General features: G+C 42.2%; 1 protein-coding gene across 10 annotated transcripts in view; it reads right to left on the reverse strand.

Moving 5' to 3' along the window:
* LOC129186055 (glutamate receptor-interacting protein 2-like) overlaps positions 1–18396 on the reverse strand; it is a 168728-nt gene that overhangs the window by 7808 nt on the left and 142524 nt on the right. For all 10 annotated transcript variants that reach the window (XM_054783882.1, XM_054783881.1, XM_054783880.1 and 7 more), the window contains exons 8-24: positions 17349–17496; positions 17089–17258; positions 13909–14067; positions 13566–13718; positions 13124–13310; positions 8875–9020; positions 8611–8691; positions 7204–7267; positions 6992–7137; positions 3788–3932; positions 3029–3168; positions 1817–2008; positions 1573–1732; positions 1373–1484; positions 964–1159; positions 695–894; positions 17–163 (exon numbers count right to left, since the gene is read on the reverse strand). In XM_054783882.1, coding sequence (XP_054639857.1) covers positions 17–163; positions 695–894; positions 964–1159; positions 1373–1484; positions 1573–1732; positions 1817–2008; positions 3029–3168; positions 3788–3932; positions 6992–7137; positions 7204–7267; positions 8611–8691; positions 8875–9020; positions 13124–13310; positions 13566–13718; positions 13909–14067; positions 17089–17258; positions 17349–17496 — 2546 coding nt within the window. The remainder of the gene's footprint in view (positions 1–16; positions 164–694; positions 895–963; positions 1160–1372; positions 1485–1572; positions 1733–1816; positions 2009–3028; positions 3169–3787; positions 3933–6991; positions 7138–7203; positions 7268–8610; positions 8692–8874; positions 9021–13123; positions 13311–13565; positions 13719–13908; positions 14068–17088; positions 17259–17348; positions 17497–18396) is intronic.

An 18396-nucleotide genomic window follows, 5' to 3' on the forward strand; every position in this document is an offset into this window, starting at 1 on the left:
ACTCCTTTAACGGTACCTGGAGAATCCTGTCGTAGGGTCGGAGACCAGATCGATCAGCGGGTCCATCAGATCGGACCATGTTGACATAAACGCCTTTTTCCAGGTAGCCGTCCGACACGCTGAAACCAAAGTCGTCACTTTCGGGGTCTTTGATCACAGTCACCTGCAGAGAAACAGACACGACTCGAGACTACTTGGGAGCAGGGATGTGGACCAGAAAGTAAAGCAGCTATCGGTGCCTGCAACAAATGCTTGAAGGTGATACTGTGCAAGTAACGTCTTGTAAGTAAGTAGCATCCTGACACTCTGCTTTCGCATCTGATGCATGAGCAGGCAAAGATGCGATTGGCTGGACCAGTCCAGGGCGTACCACGCCTCTCGCCCGAAGTCACCTGGAATAGGCTCCAGTATACCGGAACCCTATAGAGGATAAGCGGCATAGAAGAAGGATGGATGGATGGGTTCTTTGATCAGACACCATAACGACCCGATGTTTATCTGGCCCATCCAGCACCAAACAAAGATGAAATGAAATGGAAGCTCTCACCATCCTTTGCTTTAAAGTCAACTTGTCCATGGAAGAGCTGCAATCTGTCATCAGGAGGCAATCGAGCTATTCTGGTTTTACAGACATGGACACGCTCCAAAGTCTATTAAACTTTACGCAGGTCTTTTGACCACTCGTGAAACTGACCTTATGCAGTTCCAAAGGCGTCGGCGACAGAAGTCCTTGCATCTCCTCTTTGATGCGACGAGACTCCCAAGTCCTTTCTGACACCCTCAACGACGCCTTGGGCTTGGGCTCGTGGTGCATGAGAGAGGACATGTTGTCCTGGAGAATGTGGGCCCCCGGGTGCAGTAGGTCGTCCTGGTTGAAGTGGACCTCCATGTGGTCTATGAGTGGAATGGAAGCATTGCAGTCAAGATAGTTTGTATTGTTTATAATGCAGCGCTCAGGGTCACCTTGGTGGAGGTGGGCCTCCTCCTGCAGGTGCAGCTCCTCGTGCAGGTGCCCCCCCTGGTGGAGGTGCGGCCCCTGGTGGAGGAGCGAATTCCGTCGCAACGGGCTCATCCTGCTGTGGCTCAAGATGGGGTCAGGTGGAGGCTTGCTGACGCCATCTACTCCCAAACTGATGGCCGTGCCCGTCATGATGGACGCCTGCACAGACCAACGCTCTGCTGTTTAACTGTGCATCGATAGAACTTCTGTTCACTGTAAAGGATGCTAACACAGCTGAGGAAACAAGACCCCAAACTACTTTGATTTTAGCTTCAATGAATTGAAGTTGTATGTAGTTATATGTACTGCACGGTAACAGTATCCAACCGTAGTCAGTTCCAAGACACTTTATTGCACAAAATGCTAACAAACCTCAATTTCTCTGAGCAGTTCCGATTGGCCACATGTCTCCAGGTCCTCCAGAGCCTGACACCAGAAACTGTCATCAGACTCCATCAGAATTCCATCCGACTGTCCAACAAAACTAATGGGGCAAAAAAAAAACACTTTTTGTCAATACATTCCATTTGAAGGCAGACTTAAGTGGAGAAAAATAGTCTGAATGGTCTCACCTTGGGGGTTTTTCCCACTCATCCTCACTAAAGCCTCCGTCACTAAAGGGATAGTTCTTTCGGCAGCCAGGAGGAGGCGTGGTGCTGTGCTGCTGCTTGGCGCTACGCCACTCGTGAGGGTGAAGGGCGATGCCGGCTGAAGCCTGGTGGCTGTAGGTGCCTGCGCCAGCAAACAACCAGTGCTTTTCAGGAACACCATCTAAGTCACCTTCAACCTTTCACCCTGCTCTAATCCCACGCTTACCCTGGCTGCAGTAGCCGGCATCCAGGCCGGAGCCATCCCACGACTCCATGGCAGAGTCCACGCTGGGGATGGTGGTAGAGTAAAGCTCAGACAGTTTGTTGGTCTGCTGGCTGTCGGTCAGATCATCTTCAGGGTCGCTGAGCTCATTCTCAGTTGTGTCCTCTGCCTCTGCTGCTTTCCTCTCCTCTGCATCTTGGAAGAGAAACAACAAAGTTAAAGTGTCCCTTCAGAAAAATCACCAAACACCTAAGAACTGCTGTGGTTTAGGTCCTATTAATGTATCAAAACCTGCTCCTCTGCAATGTATTTCTGTCACAATGACAACTGACAAAAGCATGAGCCCCAGCATTGAACATCAAGCATCAAACATCAAAATTTGACCACTGGAGATTGAACATCAAGCATCAAACACTGACAATTGAAAATCAAACATCGAGCATCAAAAAGCGAACATTGAGCATCAAACATGAAGCATCAAAAATCGAGCATTGAACATCAAGCATTGATCAACGAGTATCAAACAATGACCATCAAACATTTAGCACTGAACATCAAACATCAACCAACAAGTATCAGACAGTGAGCATCAAACATTAAATATCGGACACTGAGTATCGAGCATCCAACATTAAAGATTGAGTATCAAACATCGAACACTGAGCATCAAACATCAAGCATTAAATCAAACATTGTGCCTTGAACTTCAGACATTGAGCATCAACACCAACACATCAAGCAATGAACATCAAGCATCTAACATCAAACAATAAGCATCAAACACAGAGCCCTGAACATAAAACATTGAGCACCAAATGTCAGACATTGAGCAACGAACATTAAGCATCAAATATCAAACATTGGACATTGAGCAGTGAACATCGAGCATCAAGCACTGAACATCAAACATTGAGCATCGGAGACTGAGCGTCAAACATCAAGCATTGAGCATCAAACAGTAAACACTGAGCACCGAACATCGGACATTGAGCATGGAACATCAAGCATTGAGCTTCCAACATCGAACATTGAGCACCAAAAGTTGGATATTAACCATCAAACATTAAGCGTCGAACATCAAGCATCGCACACTGAGCGTCAAACATCGAGCTTTGAACATCAAACATCAGAAATTGAGCATTGCACATCGTGCATCAAACATCAAGCGTCGAGCATCAAGCATCAAACACCAACACACAACACTAACACACTTACTGTCCAGCTGCTTCTTGATCTTGAGAGTGACCGTCTCTCCCGCCATCTGCAGGAGGTGGATGGCCTCGCTCAGCGGTTTACCTTTCAGGCTGACGCTGTTAATAGCCAGGATGCGGTCACCCACGTGAATAGCCCCTGTCCTGGACACACAGACGCACACGTACACACACACAACACGCCACTAAGTGCGTGTGAAATGCACACGATATATGACATGAATGATACACCATATTAACAAAACCACCAAAAGTGTTGGGACAGCTACAGGAAGAGAAAAGTGAAGAAAATGTGGCGTGTCCTAACAGGTGTATTAACATTACAACACACGTTGACAACTTGTACTGAACTGAAAACGTTAAATTGCATCCTGTTTGTACGTGTCAGCAGGGCAACAGGCTGGAGGGGGGATGGGGGGCGTACTCGTCTCTCGGCCAATGTCAGCAAGGATTAGCTCCGCCTCCTCCCGACCCTGCACAGGATCATGACTGTGTGGAATGGAGGCAGGTTTATTTATAGGGAGCTTTATGAGAACAGGTCTTTATTGACAAGGAAATGATGGAACCATTACATCACGCTCTCTACTAGTGTGTGTGTGTGTGTGTGTGTGTGTGTGTGTGTCACCTATGCAGACGCTTGATGATGATTACATAAGCTGTGTGGTGTACTGGAGGTGAGACTCAAGACCAACCAGTGTTGCGTCATCTTGTTATCAACATGTCATTTGAGTGCATGTGTCTGTGCGTGCACACGTGGATGCACCTCTCGGCCAGGCCTCGCTTGGTCAGGCCTGAAATGGTGATTGGGTCGAAAGGCTCCTCCGTGCCAGAGATGGTGATGCCCAGCGGGCCTCCATAGCGCTTCAGCTCCACCGTGTAGATGATGCTGCCTGACGTCTCCTGCTCGTCTGATACACACACACACACACACACACACACACACACACACACACACACACACACAAATACGGTGTTACTGTTTGTTAACACTGACACACAAAAGACACAAATGCTCTGAGAGGAAGTCAGATCTCCTTTCCATAGAACACTGATGAGTGAAGCTGTTACCATGGTAACCACAAAGAACAACGCATCATCATCATCATCATTCAGCTCATGCTTATTACTCCGTGCGTGTGTGTTGGGGGGGGGAAGGTAATTGTTTAGGGGTGTAAAATCTCAGTCATACCTCTGCTGTGTGTGTGTGTGTGAGAGAGAGACGACTCACACAAACATTGTTGCGTAAGAGGTCACCATCCATTGCCTGACATGACAATTGCCTTGAAATTCTATACTTTAATATGACTTTACTTATTCACATACACAATAAAGGACAAACACTACATATGAATGTAATTTGCAAATAGCCACATAATAACCATTACCTTGTATAATATTTAGGGCTGTGAAATGATAAAAAACTGTAATTTGCAACTATGTGTGAAATATGCCCATTTTTACTGCATTTTATGAACAAAAAGAAAAATGAACAGATGTATATATATATATATATATATACCTGTGTATATATATATATATATATATATATATATATATATATACACAGTATATATATGTTGTGTGAAAAAGTGTTTGCCCCCTTCCTCCTGATTTCTTATTTTTTGCTTGTTTGTCACACTTCAATATTTCAGATCATCAAACAAATTTAAATATTAGTCAATGGCAACACAACTGAACAGAAAATGCAGTTTTTAAATGAAACTTTTTATTATCAAGGGAGAAAAAAAATCCAAGCCTACATGGCCCTGTGTGAAAAAGTGATTGCCCCCTAAACCTAATAACTGGTTGGGCCCCCCTTAGCAGCAACAACTGCAATCAAGCGTCTGTGATAACTTGCAATGAGTCTCTTACAGCGCTGTGGAGGAATTTTGGCCCACTCATCTTTGCAGAATTGTTGTCATTCAGCCACATTGGAGGGTTTTCCAGCATGAAGCGCCTTTTTAAGGTCATGCCACAGCATCTCAATAGGATTCAGGTCAGGACTTTGACTAGGCCACTCCAAAGTCTTCATTTTGTTTTTCTTCAGCCATTCAGAGGTGGACTTGCTGGTGTGTTTTGGATCATTGTCCTGCTGCACAACCCAAGTTGGTTTCAGCTTGAAGTCACCAACAGATGGACAGACATTCTCCTGCAATTATTTTTTTGACAGACAGCAGAATTCATGGTTCCATTTGTCACAGAAAGTCTTCCAGGTCCTGGAGCAGCAAAACACACACTACCACCACCATATTTTACTGTTGGTATGATGTTCTTTTTATGAAATGAGGCGTTACTTTTGCGCCAGATGTAATGGGACACACACTTTCCAAAAAGTTAAACGTTTGTCTCGTCAGACCACAGAGTATTTTCCCAAAGGTCTTGGGGATCATCAAGATGTTTTGTGGCAAAATTGAGACAAGCCTTGATATTCTTTTTGTTCAGCAGTGGTTTTCATCTTGGAACGCAGGCTGTTTTTGCCCAGTGTCTTTCTTATGGTGGAGTTATGAACACTGACCTTAACTGAGGCAAGTGAGGCCTGCAGTTCTTTGGATGTTGTTGTGGGGTCTTTTGTGACTTCTTGGATGAGTTGTCACTGTGCTCTTGGGGTCATTTTGGTTGGCCGGCCACTCCTGGGAATGTTTACCACAGTTCCATGTTTTCGCCATTTGTGGAAAATGGCTTTCCCTCACTCTGGTTTGCTGGAGTCCCAAAGCTTTAGAAATGACTTTATAACTTTTTCCAGTCTGATAAGATCTCAAATAATCCCAGTTAAGTTATGTTTTAACAGCGGGGAAAGCACTTTTTCACACACGGCCATGTAGGCTTTTTTTTCTCCCTTGATAATAAAAAGTTTCATTTAAAAACTGCATTTTGTGTTCAGTTGTGTTCCCATTGACTAATATTTACATTTGTTTGATGATCTGAAATATTTCACTTTGACAAACAAGCAAAAAAAAAAAAAAAATCAGGAAGAGGGTAAACACTTTTTCACACCGTGTACAAACAGCTACAAATAAACTGAAGATTTTACTCAAGCTAAAAGTTTTAGCACACATGTCGGAAAATGTATTTGCCCGACACTAGTCTATTTAATAGTAGCACAACATAAGATACAAACTTTAACGCACTATTACGGCCATGAAGAGTTGCATTCAAACACACCAAGTAATTAAAGCTGTATTCTCGTGTTCTGAGTGTAGATGTAGTTTCTGGGATTTACGAGCATACTTAAGTGCAACAATTGTGCTTCCTCAGTCAGAGTTACGTTAGTGAGTGATATGAATATCCACTAATAGCCACTAATGAATATATCCACCAAAGTCTTTATTATGTGTTTGTGTGGTCTACATAAACGGAAAAAAAAGAAAAACAAATATCCACTTATTGTTGTTGTCCAAATTACAGAAAGAAAATGAAAAAAAAATCCTTATTGTGTTTCATTTTCTTTCTGTTTATTTAGCCCACACGTACACGGCATTCGTGTAATTTTCGGAGTGTCCATGAATGCATCTCGCGGTGGTCTAGTGACAATGCGGAAGTGTCATTCCGAGTAGGACAAGAGATGTGTGTTTGAGTTGAGGATACATATATGGTGTTAGAATTGCACTGCTGCTGATGTGTTTAGGTCAGAATAAAGTTATAAAAGAGCGTCAGACTCTATGTGACTGTGCGGGGACGGTACACTATGCTTCCTAAGAAGTAATAAACTACATTAAATTGGCATCATGTTTACTTGTACTCAATTTACTTAATTCAATGTAAAATCTAAAACGTTCTCATAGAATTAATAAAAAGAAAAACGGCCAACAGCGTCATCTGGTGGTGCAATAAGTCGTTGCATATGTAAAGGATGCCAGCTGGTGTGGCTGTGGAATATAGGAGGTTGTGTAAACCTCACTCCCTGACACCCTAAGAGCTGCCCAGGGCTCTTAGCCCATTGGCTAGCGCTGCACGAGTTGGCGCACACCTGAGTTGTCTTCGTCCTTGCGGATCTTCAACTTGACCAGCTCCTCGCACTGCTGGAGGATCTGCTCGGCATCCTCTCTGGAGCAGTTCTCCAGCCGGATGTTGTCGATGGCCAGCAGCTTGTCGCCGGGCTCCAGCGTTCCTGTTCTGAAGGAGAGCAGCTTGAAGCACTCAGAGCATGATGAGAAAATGAGGGGGAAATAATTATGATACCTGTGGGCCATGCTGCCCTTCTTGATGTCAGAGATGATGAGAGGCTCTCCTGCCTTCTTATTGGCTGTGGAGGCAGATGATGTCATTGTGCCGATGCAGTGAAACACAACAATGATGTCAAGGTCATTAAATAGAAAAGCAACTACAGCATGTCTTCATATTCACTTTGCCGCTGTTCAAAATGGCACATAGCAAAAAATGAAAGGATGCAACTTTGCCAGTTTGATATTTTGTAAAGCATATGCTAAGAAATTGTATATATTTCAAGAAAACACTGCATCTGAGCTCCGTCACATAGGGAAAAATCCTATTATTACTACCAACTTCACTCTCTGCTCCTCCACACCGAGAGGAGCCAGATGAGGTGGCTTGGGCATCTGGCCAGGATGCCTCCCAGACACCTCCCTGGGGAGGTGTTCAGGGCACATCCGACCGGTGGGAGGCCTCGGGGACAGACCTCGGACACGTTGGAGAGACTATGTTTCTCGACTGGCCTGGGAATGCCTCGGGATTTGCCAGGTGAAGCTGGACGAAGTGGCCGGGGAGAGGGAAGTTTGGGCTTCCCTGCTTAGGCTGCTGCCCCCGCGACACGACTTCGGATAAGCGGTAGAAGATGGATTGATGGATGAACTTCACTCTTTGCTATTTTATTATTTTGACTTTATTCTTGTAAAAATACTGCTGATTTTTCCGTTTCTGCTGTTGTTTTTTTTTCAGTTTTCTTGTTAAATTGTATTTTTAGAATGTGCTGCGGGCCAATAAAAAAAAACAGCCGCTCATTGGAGACCCCCTGATTTAGGCAAATGTTTTTAGTCATAAGAGTAAATTCTGCAACATAATACCAACCTTGTCCCATGGAAAGCCTCGTAAGATAATAAAGCCCTTAAGTTCTGGTCAGTACTTCATGGATTTGACTTAATTTATACAAACTCTGCTATGTATTATTATTATTTTTTATTATTGTTATTTCTATTACCTAATTGCTTTTTTGTAATTGTCTCTGTTCTTTATTTCCTTTGCCGTCTTGAATTTATGTGCATACTAGTGTTATTTTAGGTCCCTGTCATCTGTTGACTATAGCATTGGATTTTAAAGTGTCTTGTTTCAATGAAAAAAAAAAATGCAACTAAAAAAACCTCACAAGAAGCTGCAGATTGTTCATCTTACCTCAAGGTGGAGCCATTGCACCTTTGTTCTTTTGTCACCACCATGCAGTGACACCAGTGACCCAAAAGATTGTTTGCACGTTTAATAAAAGCAGATTTGTTTCTACTTTCTATTTTTTCACATATTCTTAATGTCTAAATTTTAACTTTTTCTATGCACAAGTTGATCAATTAGGCCCCTGATTTATCTTTACTGGAACAGAGGTGTGAAAGAAGGTGCACTATGTGTGTGTGGACGTACTACTAATGGTGAGGCCAAGCTCCACCCCTCTTTTCTTGGGTAGTTTGACGTGAAAAGTTCCACTGCTGGGCACCACAGACTCTGTAATAAGACAAACACACACTCAAGTAAAACGCATGCAGGCAAGTAAAAGTTCCTTTCATTGGCCTAACATGACAAACTTTGATCTCGTTTAGAAGTCACAGGACTCAAACGTCTGAAGAAGAAAGTTAATCCAACATGGCTGACATATGAAATGTATGCGTGTGTGAAAAGGTGACACACCTGCCACATCAAACTCGATTTCTAGGGCGACTTTATTGGTCAACGCCGCGTCCCGGAGAAGCTGATTTGCCTCCTCCAGGGTGCCGTCCTCTGTGGGGATGCCGTTGATGGACAGGAGGCGGTCCCCGACTTGCAGCAGGCCGCACCTACAAAGTTACCATGGTGATGTCACAAAGAGCTGCCAGGAAAGCCCAAATGTACGCCTCTGGATTACTGCTACTAGCTTTTAACTTCAAGTTAAGAAACAAGCAGAATTATTAAAGCTGCAAGCAGTGTCAACGTTTACAATTTTGTGGCAACTTGTCCGACTGACCATAAAAGTGTGTCCCCATACCCCACCCACATCCAATGGCGCAGGCTGAAATGCGTCACACTTGGTTATTACCCATCTGTCTAGTATCCGTGACTTTGGTTTGGGCTCATTTGGTCAAAGTCCCAAGGAGGAGTTCATCAAAATACAACCCCTGATTTTGCCACAAAACGTTAGAATTCCCGTTTGCTTGCGAACATGGGTTCTTGACGCCTTCACCAAATTTGTTGACGTTGAACATGGTGGCAGGGGGGTAATTAAAAACAAAAGATAGGGGGTGCTATTTAGTGAAATTTTTCACTGGGCCTGACCTGCTTGCAAAGTAGTTAAGGCAACCCAAAAATGCTAGGAAACACATGTAATAATAATAAACATGCACTGCTGTCGCCTGGTGCTTGGGGCCAAATAATAATTAGACAGAGAAAGCACGGACCGCCGCCAAGGATTAATACAGCCAAACATTGCTAGGCAATACTGTTCCACTCCAGTCTCGTAGGTGGCAGTAATGCACATTACAAAACTCCATCTGCTGGATCTGGTGGGTCACTGCCCCACTTGGCCACAATGCAAGTTGACTGTCACGACCACAAGTGAAAACAAAAATCCTTCATCCGCCTCATCTCCCTGCAAGATTTCATGGAAATGTTAAATCTTTTTTTTTGTACTGATGCAAACGAACAAAGCAACAAATCAAAATACCCCCTCTCACCTGAACAAACAAAGCCATCAACTGCAGCATAAAAAGCTTTCAGAGGAAAATCAGAGCAACACCAGGCTGTTAACAATCATGCGTGGCGTTGAAATGCTGGGGAGGTTTTAAGCACATTTATTTTGGAATCACCCTGTTGTGCACGGAGGAAGATGTTTCTGTGTTTATCGATTCCTGCAGCTAATTAAGCGTTGTTAGCGTGGGCGCTAACGGAGAAGGGAAGAGTGGCCTCGGGGTGCAACAAGTCAAGCAAATGTGTGTGTGCTGATTGATTCAGCACACACACACACACACACACACACACACACACACACACGTCCATTAGTTTGACCCTGTCATTGCACACGGTGCTGACATCAACACACGGCAACACTGCATAACATGACTGACTAATAGACGATTATTGTGCATGTCACGTTCAGGACCATTTCTCAAAGCACAGGTTCACTTGCTATCTCCCACGGCCACATGTTTAATTGAGGCTTAATTCATGCTTAATTCATGTAATGAATGGCTGCCTTGAGTCGTCGCACACGCTTCCCTGCTGGAAACAGTGTGGGATATTTAGATGTTCGGCAACATGTATTTACACTATCAACATCACCAAAGAGAGAAACTCCTCACAGGATTTAACCCAGGAAATATTTTGGAGGATAGTAGAAGATTACCTCAGAGCAAAGCGGTGTGAAATAAAACCAAACTGCACATTTGACTCGTGAGGGCAATGGTTCTCAACTGGTTTGGCTCCAGGAGCTACCATCACTCCTCAATGACAATTTGTCAACTCAAACTCCATCCATCCATTTTCTATGCCGCTTATCCTCACTGGGGTTGCACGTATGCTGGAGCCTATCCCAGCTGACTTCGGGCGAGAGGCGGGGTACACCCTGGACTGGTCGCCAGCCATGAACCAGAAATTACAAATTTATTTTATTTTGTTCGTTTCTCGTAATATTACGACTTTCAAAAATAACATTTTTTCCTCAAGATTTCAAGTCAATGCTACTAAAATGACATTATTTTTCATCATAATATTACGAGTTTATTCCAATAAAACTGCAACATTTTTTTCATTAGAGTATGACTTTTTTCTCTTCATATTTTGCCTTTTCTCCATTTCTGTGTTTTTTTTTTTAAATTTTCCAACTATTTCATTTTCATTGTCTTCTTGTAATTCTGATGTTATTCACATTACATTTGGATTTTATTCTTAATATTATAATAAGAATAATATAATATTATAACTTTTTTCACCAACCTAATTTTCCCAAAAAATGAATTTTGTTGTTTTGTTTGTTTGTCATATTACATTTTTTTAAATGTCCTTTTTCTTTAATATTTCAACTTTATGCTACTATTTTTTTTCATCAAATATTAGTATTCCTGTTAATTTACCACTTTTTCTAGTTAGTTTCTATATATTTCAAGAAAAAATTGCATTTTTTCATTTTTGTGATATTGGTGAAAAAGCCTATTATTAAATAATATAAAAAATATAATAAATAGCTCATTTTTTTCCACATTTTTGCTGTTTTTTAATTTTCAAAATATTTTAATATTTTTCTAAAATAATATATTATATTAGAACAATATTATGACTTTATTCCCATAATATTTTCACTTTTTTCCCATAATATTATAACTTTTTCTGCAACCTAATTTTCCAAAAAATGCTACTTGTTTCTCATAATATTATGACTTTTAAAAAATAATGTATTTTTTCTTTAATATTTCAACTCTATGGTTCTAAAATAATATTATTTTTCCTCATAATATGACGAGGTTATTCTCGTAACCTTTTTTTCTCATTAGAATACAACCTTTTTCTCTTAATACTTTGACTTTATTCTCATAACATTACAGCTGTTTTTTACATTTCTTTCTTTTTTTTAATTTTTCAACTATTTCAATTTTCTTCTAGTAAATCTTCCTCATCTGAGTTTATTCTCATAATATTTTGACTTTATTGTCGTAACATTATAACATTTTCACCAGCCTAATAAAAAAAAAACAAATTTATTCTTTGTTTAGTTAGTTTGTCATCATATTAAGACTTAAAAAAAAGACTTTTTCTTGAATATTTCAACTTCATGCTACGAAACTAATGTTATTTTTCCTCAATATATTATGATGTTATTCTCATAAAATTAAGAATTCTTCTTGTTAGAACTTTTTTCTTTTAATATTTTGACTTGATTCTTAGAAAATTAGTGGAGATTTTTCCATTTGTGCTGCTATTGGTGTTTTTGTTGTTGTTGTTTTTTAGTTTTCTTGTTAAATTATAGTTTTACAATGTGCCACAGGCCAATAAAAAAACAGCCGTAGGCCACAAAATGCCCCCCAGGCCGCACTTTGGACACGCCTGATTTAAAGGGACTGTTTGCAATAGTTACACGGCTGCCTTGAGGGAAATAAATTTCAAATGTGAGCGGTCTTCATTGTGGGCGGAATTCCCCCACGCAAGCTGCAGCAATGAGACGCTGTCTCTTTCTTTTTAGGACGTTCTTGTCCAGCAGATATCTGCAGCTGTATGTCGGTGTGGCAGCATGTTAAGCCCCCCCCCATTCGATGTCTTCCCCTTCCACTCATAAACATGGCATTCACCTCACGGCAGCATAGCAAGCGAACAGGACTGACAAGAACGCGAGATCCATTCATGGACATTGAGTCATTACATCATTGGTTTTTTGCCCAAGCAAAGGCGCGCAACCCACTGAAAAGGGCTCCGCAAACCACGCTTGAAGCGGTATTCAGTTTAAAGAATGAATCAGTTGAAGCTTATCAACCCAAATGCCTACCTCACTCACGGTGCAACCCAAAATAACACAGCAAGCAACACATGCAGAACACACAATGTAACTATGCGGGTATTGACACACTAACATACAATACTAATTTATAACATGACAGCATGCTTGGTAACGTCCTGTTGGGGAAGTTGTGCAGTTACACTGTGTGTTCCACATGAGTTACTTGTAATGTTTGATTGCGCTGTGAGTGAGCGAGGCCTTTGGTTTAATGACCTCCTGTTGGTTTGGGTTGTGTGAGTATGGCTGTAAAAGCTAATTCATTGTACTTCCGACAGCAGGGCCTGGTTTGAATGGAATTTCAAAAATAGCCGTTTTTATGACGCAACCCATGCAAATAGTGAGGATCTCGTGTAACATGTGTAACATGGAACCATATTTGAGCTCTCTGACTGTGCCCAAAACCCAAACGTGCACGCTCACCTCTCTGCTGAGCTGTCGGGCTCAATGAATCGGATGAGGGGGGGAGCGGAAAGGGTTTCTGTGGCAAATATTCCTCCTTGCAGCTGCACGCCAAAGCCATTAAGGGGGTCACCTGTCAGGATGACCTCGCTGGTTTCCACGTGGACCACCTGACCACCGGGACCCACAGAACTTGACGACAGCGACACTGAAAATATTCAAGTTGATGAGTTTCTTCATTAATACTGAAACCAAATGGCCCCACAATACAACACGTCTTCAATAGTTGGATTAATGAATAAAATTAGATGTCTTCAACATGACAATGATTGTTTATGGTGTGTTTTTGAATGATATAAGAGGAGAAAATCACATGCGTCAAACCATTCAAAACTTCCATTCAAAATGTATCCGTTTTAAAATGAGACAAGCGTCAATGCAGAGGCAGTTGAGTGGGGCTCACAAGAGCTTTTGTGGTCTTTCTTTCTGTGTCTGCGTTTGAGCAGCGAGTTCCTGGGACTCATGGGGACGGTCTGCCTAGGGAGGGTGTTGGAGCTCTGACTGCTGGGGCCCGACGTGGTCGTGGACCCTGGAGAGAAACCGGCCGACACCAAAGCTGCAGACATGACAGGAGAGAGAAAAGCTGCTTTACTCCGACGCAGTGATGCCGCTTTAAAGGAAGCTGCAGGTGGCACTAATTAAGCATTGAGGTGCTTTTGTTAACATTTTGCATTAATTTCATTCACAACATCCTCCGTGTGTGTGTGTGCGTGTTTGTGTGTGTGTGTGTGTGTGTGCACTCTCACACTTGCAGTAGTCGAGGTTGTTGTTGATGGTGTTGTTGTTGGAGGCGGTCCATGATTTGTGGAGGGTGGAGCTCGTGTTGCAGTGGGTGGAGTTTGTGGAGGAGCAGAAGTTCACACAGGGGTCCCAGGAGTGTGGGTGGTCAGACTTCTGAACTTTCACTGAAACACACACAAACAACACTAAGACTTCAGCTTGGTGAGCATCTAGAACAGAAAATGGAATTTATTGCAGATTATTTGAATTCTATTTGCAAACAATATCTCAAACAATAGGTGGTAGGCCTATTCGCCCTTGGAGGTTTGTTGTATTTCAGCAGCGCCATAGACGAGAAGATGCGGCATGGCCTCTTCTTGGGGAACTCTGCACCGCGAGGATCCTGACAAGCTTGGCTGCTTGCTGAGTAATTCCTCACTTTGCTCTCTTATCTGCAGCCAGGAGTCTAAGCCGGCCCGTCTTGTCACACTCGTCTAAGCGCACCTTTTTTTGTCTCCACGCGGGAGCTGCCTCATCTCAGCTGGCGGGACGTGGGAGACGAGAGGGAAGGTTTTGACGGCTAATCCCTCGCGAGGGATGAGGATGGTGACAAGCAAACAACGGTGGAGGAGGCAAACAGGAAGTGGCGGCGCTGATGCAAAGCGATGCGCATGGGAGGGATTCACACGTTGACATGAAAATACACTCAATAATTCACGAGCACACTGACAACACAAACACGCGCATGAACACACACACAAACACACACACACTGACTTCGTGAAGCACAAGTAGATGACGAAAGGTTTGACTCGTTTGGCTCCGCAGACAGAAGCAGATCACCTGGAGATAATGTGCACATTCCAACATGACCTCAGATGTGTGACTTCCTTTCGTCACTACCAATTTCCTCCGACGCTTGCAAAAGTGCCAATGTATTTTTTTGAACTCATGCTCTATTTGTTTAGTTAGCTAGTTAGTCCACAACGAAGCATTTCAATTGTTGGTGAGGATCTAGATCAGACATGGACAAACTACAGCGTATCTTTGAGTGTCTGTGAGTCACTGAAACTGGCCTCTTCATGAACCACCTATGAGTCAGTGACTCTTGGCTGAGTACCCGTGAGTGAGTCAAACTCGAGTCTTCATTGAGCACCCGTGAAACAGTGAAACTCATTTCTTCCTTGAGTACTTGTTAGTGAGTGAAACTTGAGTCTTCGTCAACCACCTATGAGTCAGTGAAATTTGAGCCTTTGCCAAGTACTCGAGAGCGGTTCTAACTATCTGTAAGTGTCTGTGAGTCAGTGAAACTGACATCTCCGTTCACCACCTATGAGTCAGTGAGTCTTGGCCGAGTACCCGTGAGTGAGTCAAACTAGAATCTTTGTTGAGTATCTGTGAGTCAGTGAAAATTGAGTTTTTGTCCATCACCTGTGAAAATCCAGTCTTCGTCAAAAATCTGTGAGTCACTGAAACTCCAGCGTTCATTGAGCATCTTTGAGTCAGTGAGACTTGAGTCTTCGTCAAGCATCTGTGAGGCAGTGAAGGACGAATCTTTGTTGAATACCTGTGAGTCAGTGAAACTCGAGTCTTCATTAAGCACTCGTGAGTCAGTGAAACTCGAGTCTTTGTTGAGTATCTGTGAGTCAGTGAAAATTGAGTTTTTGTCCATCACCTGTGCGTCAGTGAAAATCCAGTCTTTGTCAAAAATCTGTGAGTCATTGAAACTCCAGCCTTCATTGAGCATCTTTGAGTCAGTGAGACTTGAGTCTTCGTCAAGCATCTGTGAGTCAGTGAAGGACGAGTCTTTGTCGAATACATGTGAGTCAATGAAACTCGAGTCTTGATCAAGAACTCGTGAATCAGTGAAACTAGAGTCTTTGTCAAGCACCCGCGAGTCAGTGAAATTCGAGTCTTTGTCAAGAACGTGTGAGTCAGTGAAACGCGGGTCATCACCTGTGAGCCAGTGAAACGCGAGTCTTCCTTCAAATATACTCCCCCACACACATACATACACATACATCAGCGAGGACCTCACCTGGTCTCACAACACCCAACAAATTCTGAAGAAGTCCCAAAGGAGACTGTACTTCCTGAGAAGACTGAGGAAATTTGGCATGTCCACCACAATCCTGAGTTGCTTCTACAGATGCACTATGGAAAGTGTCCTTACCGCCTCCATCACTGTTTGGTACGGTAACTGTACAACACGTGATAGGAAGGCACTCCAGCGGGTGATCAAGACCTCACAGAACATTGTTGGGGCAACCCTCCCCTCACTGCAAGACATTTATAAATCTAGAGTCCTACGCAGAACACACAACCTCATCAAGGACAGCACACATCCACAACACTCATTATTCACACTCCTACCGTCAGGCAGACGCTACAGGAGTTTGAAGTCCAGGACCACAAGGCTGGCGAACAGTTTTTACCCACAGGGCATCAGGCTTCTCAACGAAGCACTCACACACGCCGCACGCAACATACGCACACACTCATAATACTTTATTTATTTATTGGTATTCATGTCTCTTCTGTTGTTGTTGTTTAATTTATTGGTATTAATGTTTCTTATGTTCTTATTCATTTTCTTGTGTTTTCTTTCTTTTCTTGGGAGAATGAACAAAACAAGAATTTCATTGCATAGTATAACTGCCTGTTTTACTGTGCATATGACAATAAAACTCTTGAATCTTGAATCTTGAAATACCCATGAGTCAGTGAAACTCCAGTCACAAACGCAGCTCGAGCAACAATTGCACAATTAATGACAGTTTAACTGGCTTCCTTTTTTAATTTAATAAAGATGAGTAAGTGAACGAGTTAACGGAGACGACAACTTGTCCCGATTCAGTAAAAAAAAACAGTTTTCAACGACTCGTTCATGACGTGCATATCTCTAATGCACACCAACACCATTTATTTAAGCTTACACATTTGTAAAGTGAATGCTGTTAATGCTTGGATGTACCCATGTGTGTGTCTGTGTGCCTGTGTGTGTGCGTGTGTGACAGCCTGTCAAAACGTAAGCTGTGGGTATTAAGTGTGGATCAAGCAGCAGCAGCAGCAGCGTTTCAAATCCACTGGCACTAATTGTGCTGCACACACAAGGCTACTGATTGGCTTCATCAACTCATCAAGCACACAAAAAGAGCTCAGAGATGTTTCAGTGACAGAATTCAAAACACATACACATAACCCACCAGTGTCATGTTGTTTCCCAGGAAGTCGGGTCTGATGGGACGGGAGTATCTCCAGTTTGACCAGTTCAGTGGTGCTGGCCAGCAGCTGTGTGGCCTCCAGGACAGTGCAGTGTTCTGTGGACGTCCCGTCGATGGACAGCAGATGGTCTCCAGCATGCAACGCTCCACACCTGACAAAGCACACACACACACACACACACACACACACACATATCATAACAAACATGTCCTCTACTTCATGGGTGTGCAATGGCGTGTACCTGTCCACCACACTGCCGGGCTTGACTCGATCAATGACGATGACCTGCTTGTTGCGATGGCTGGCGGAGGTCAGTGTGATGCCCAGCGTTGCACCCGGCGACTTGGCGATCTCTACCAGGAGCGGTCCCGAGGCGTTGGTCACCGTGTCTGATGATTGTTTAAATGAGAATTTAAAGTGTGAACTCACAGGCGGCGTGGTGACGCTGCTGGTTGGATTCCAGCGCGGCTCGCTCTGAGCACCTGACTATTGGGCCTTTCAAACGTTTTCCACTGAGTGCTTTTTTTCATAGTCTACAAACCAATCCAATGCTAAGCAGTTCAATTAAAGCAGCCAATACATGTTTCTCAATTATTTTCTTTGTCTCACATTTTAATAAATTCCCGATTATACAAATACTATATAAATATTATTTCTCTAATATTTTTTTTAAATTTAAGATTTCAATTAATATATACACATACTGTTTATCCAAATACAGGACAAATATAAATGTTATATTGGCCAAAACATTTTTCTCAATATTTTTTTTTAATTTAGGATTTAAATCTATTTCATTAATAAATACATGTCCTTATTATCCAAATGCTATGTAATAATTTAGGCTAGTACATTTTTCTCTCTTTTCTTTCATCTCAGATTTTAATTAATAAATACATTCATTTCTTGATCATCCAGATACGTTACAAGAATTATACAGGCCAATATATTTTTCCTCAATTATTTTTTTCATCACAGATTTTAATGAATAAATACATTTTCTGATTATCCAAAAACCTTATAAATATTATACAGGCCAATAACTTTTTCTCAATTATTTTTTTTCATCTAAGATTTTAATGAATTTAATTAATAAATGCATTTCCTGATTATCCAAATGCTATATAAATATTATTTAGGCCAATACATTTTTCTATTTTTTTTTAAATTCCAGATTTTAATTAACAAATACATTACCTGACCATCCAAATACTATTTTAGGCCAATACATTTTCCTCAATTACTTTTTTTATCCAATATTTTAATTAATTTAATTAATTAATACAGTT

Source organism: Dunckerocampus dactyliophorus, chromosome 8 (assembly GCF_027744805.1).
Source record: "Dunckerocampus dactyliophorus isolate RoL2022-P2 chromosome 8, RoL_Ddac_1.1, whole genome shotgun sequence".
Classification (NCBI taxonomy): domain Eukaryota; kingdom Metazoa; phylum Chordata; class Actinopteri; order Syngnathiformes; family Syngnathidae; genus Dunckerocampus; species Dunckerocampus dactyliophorus.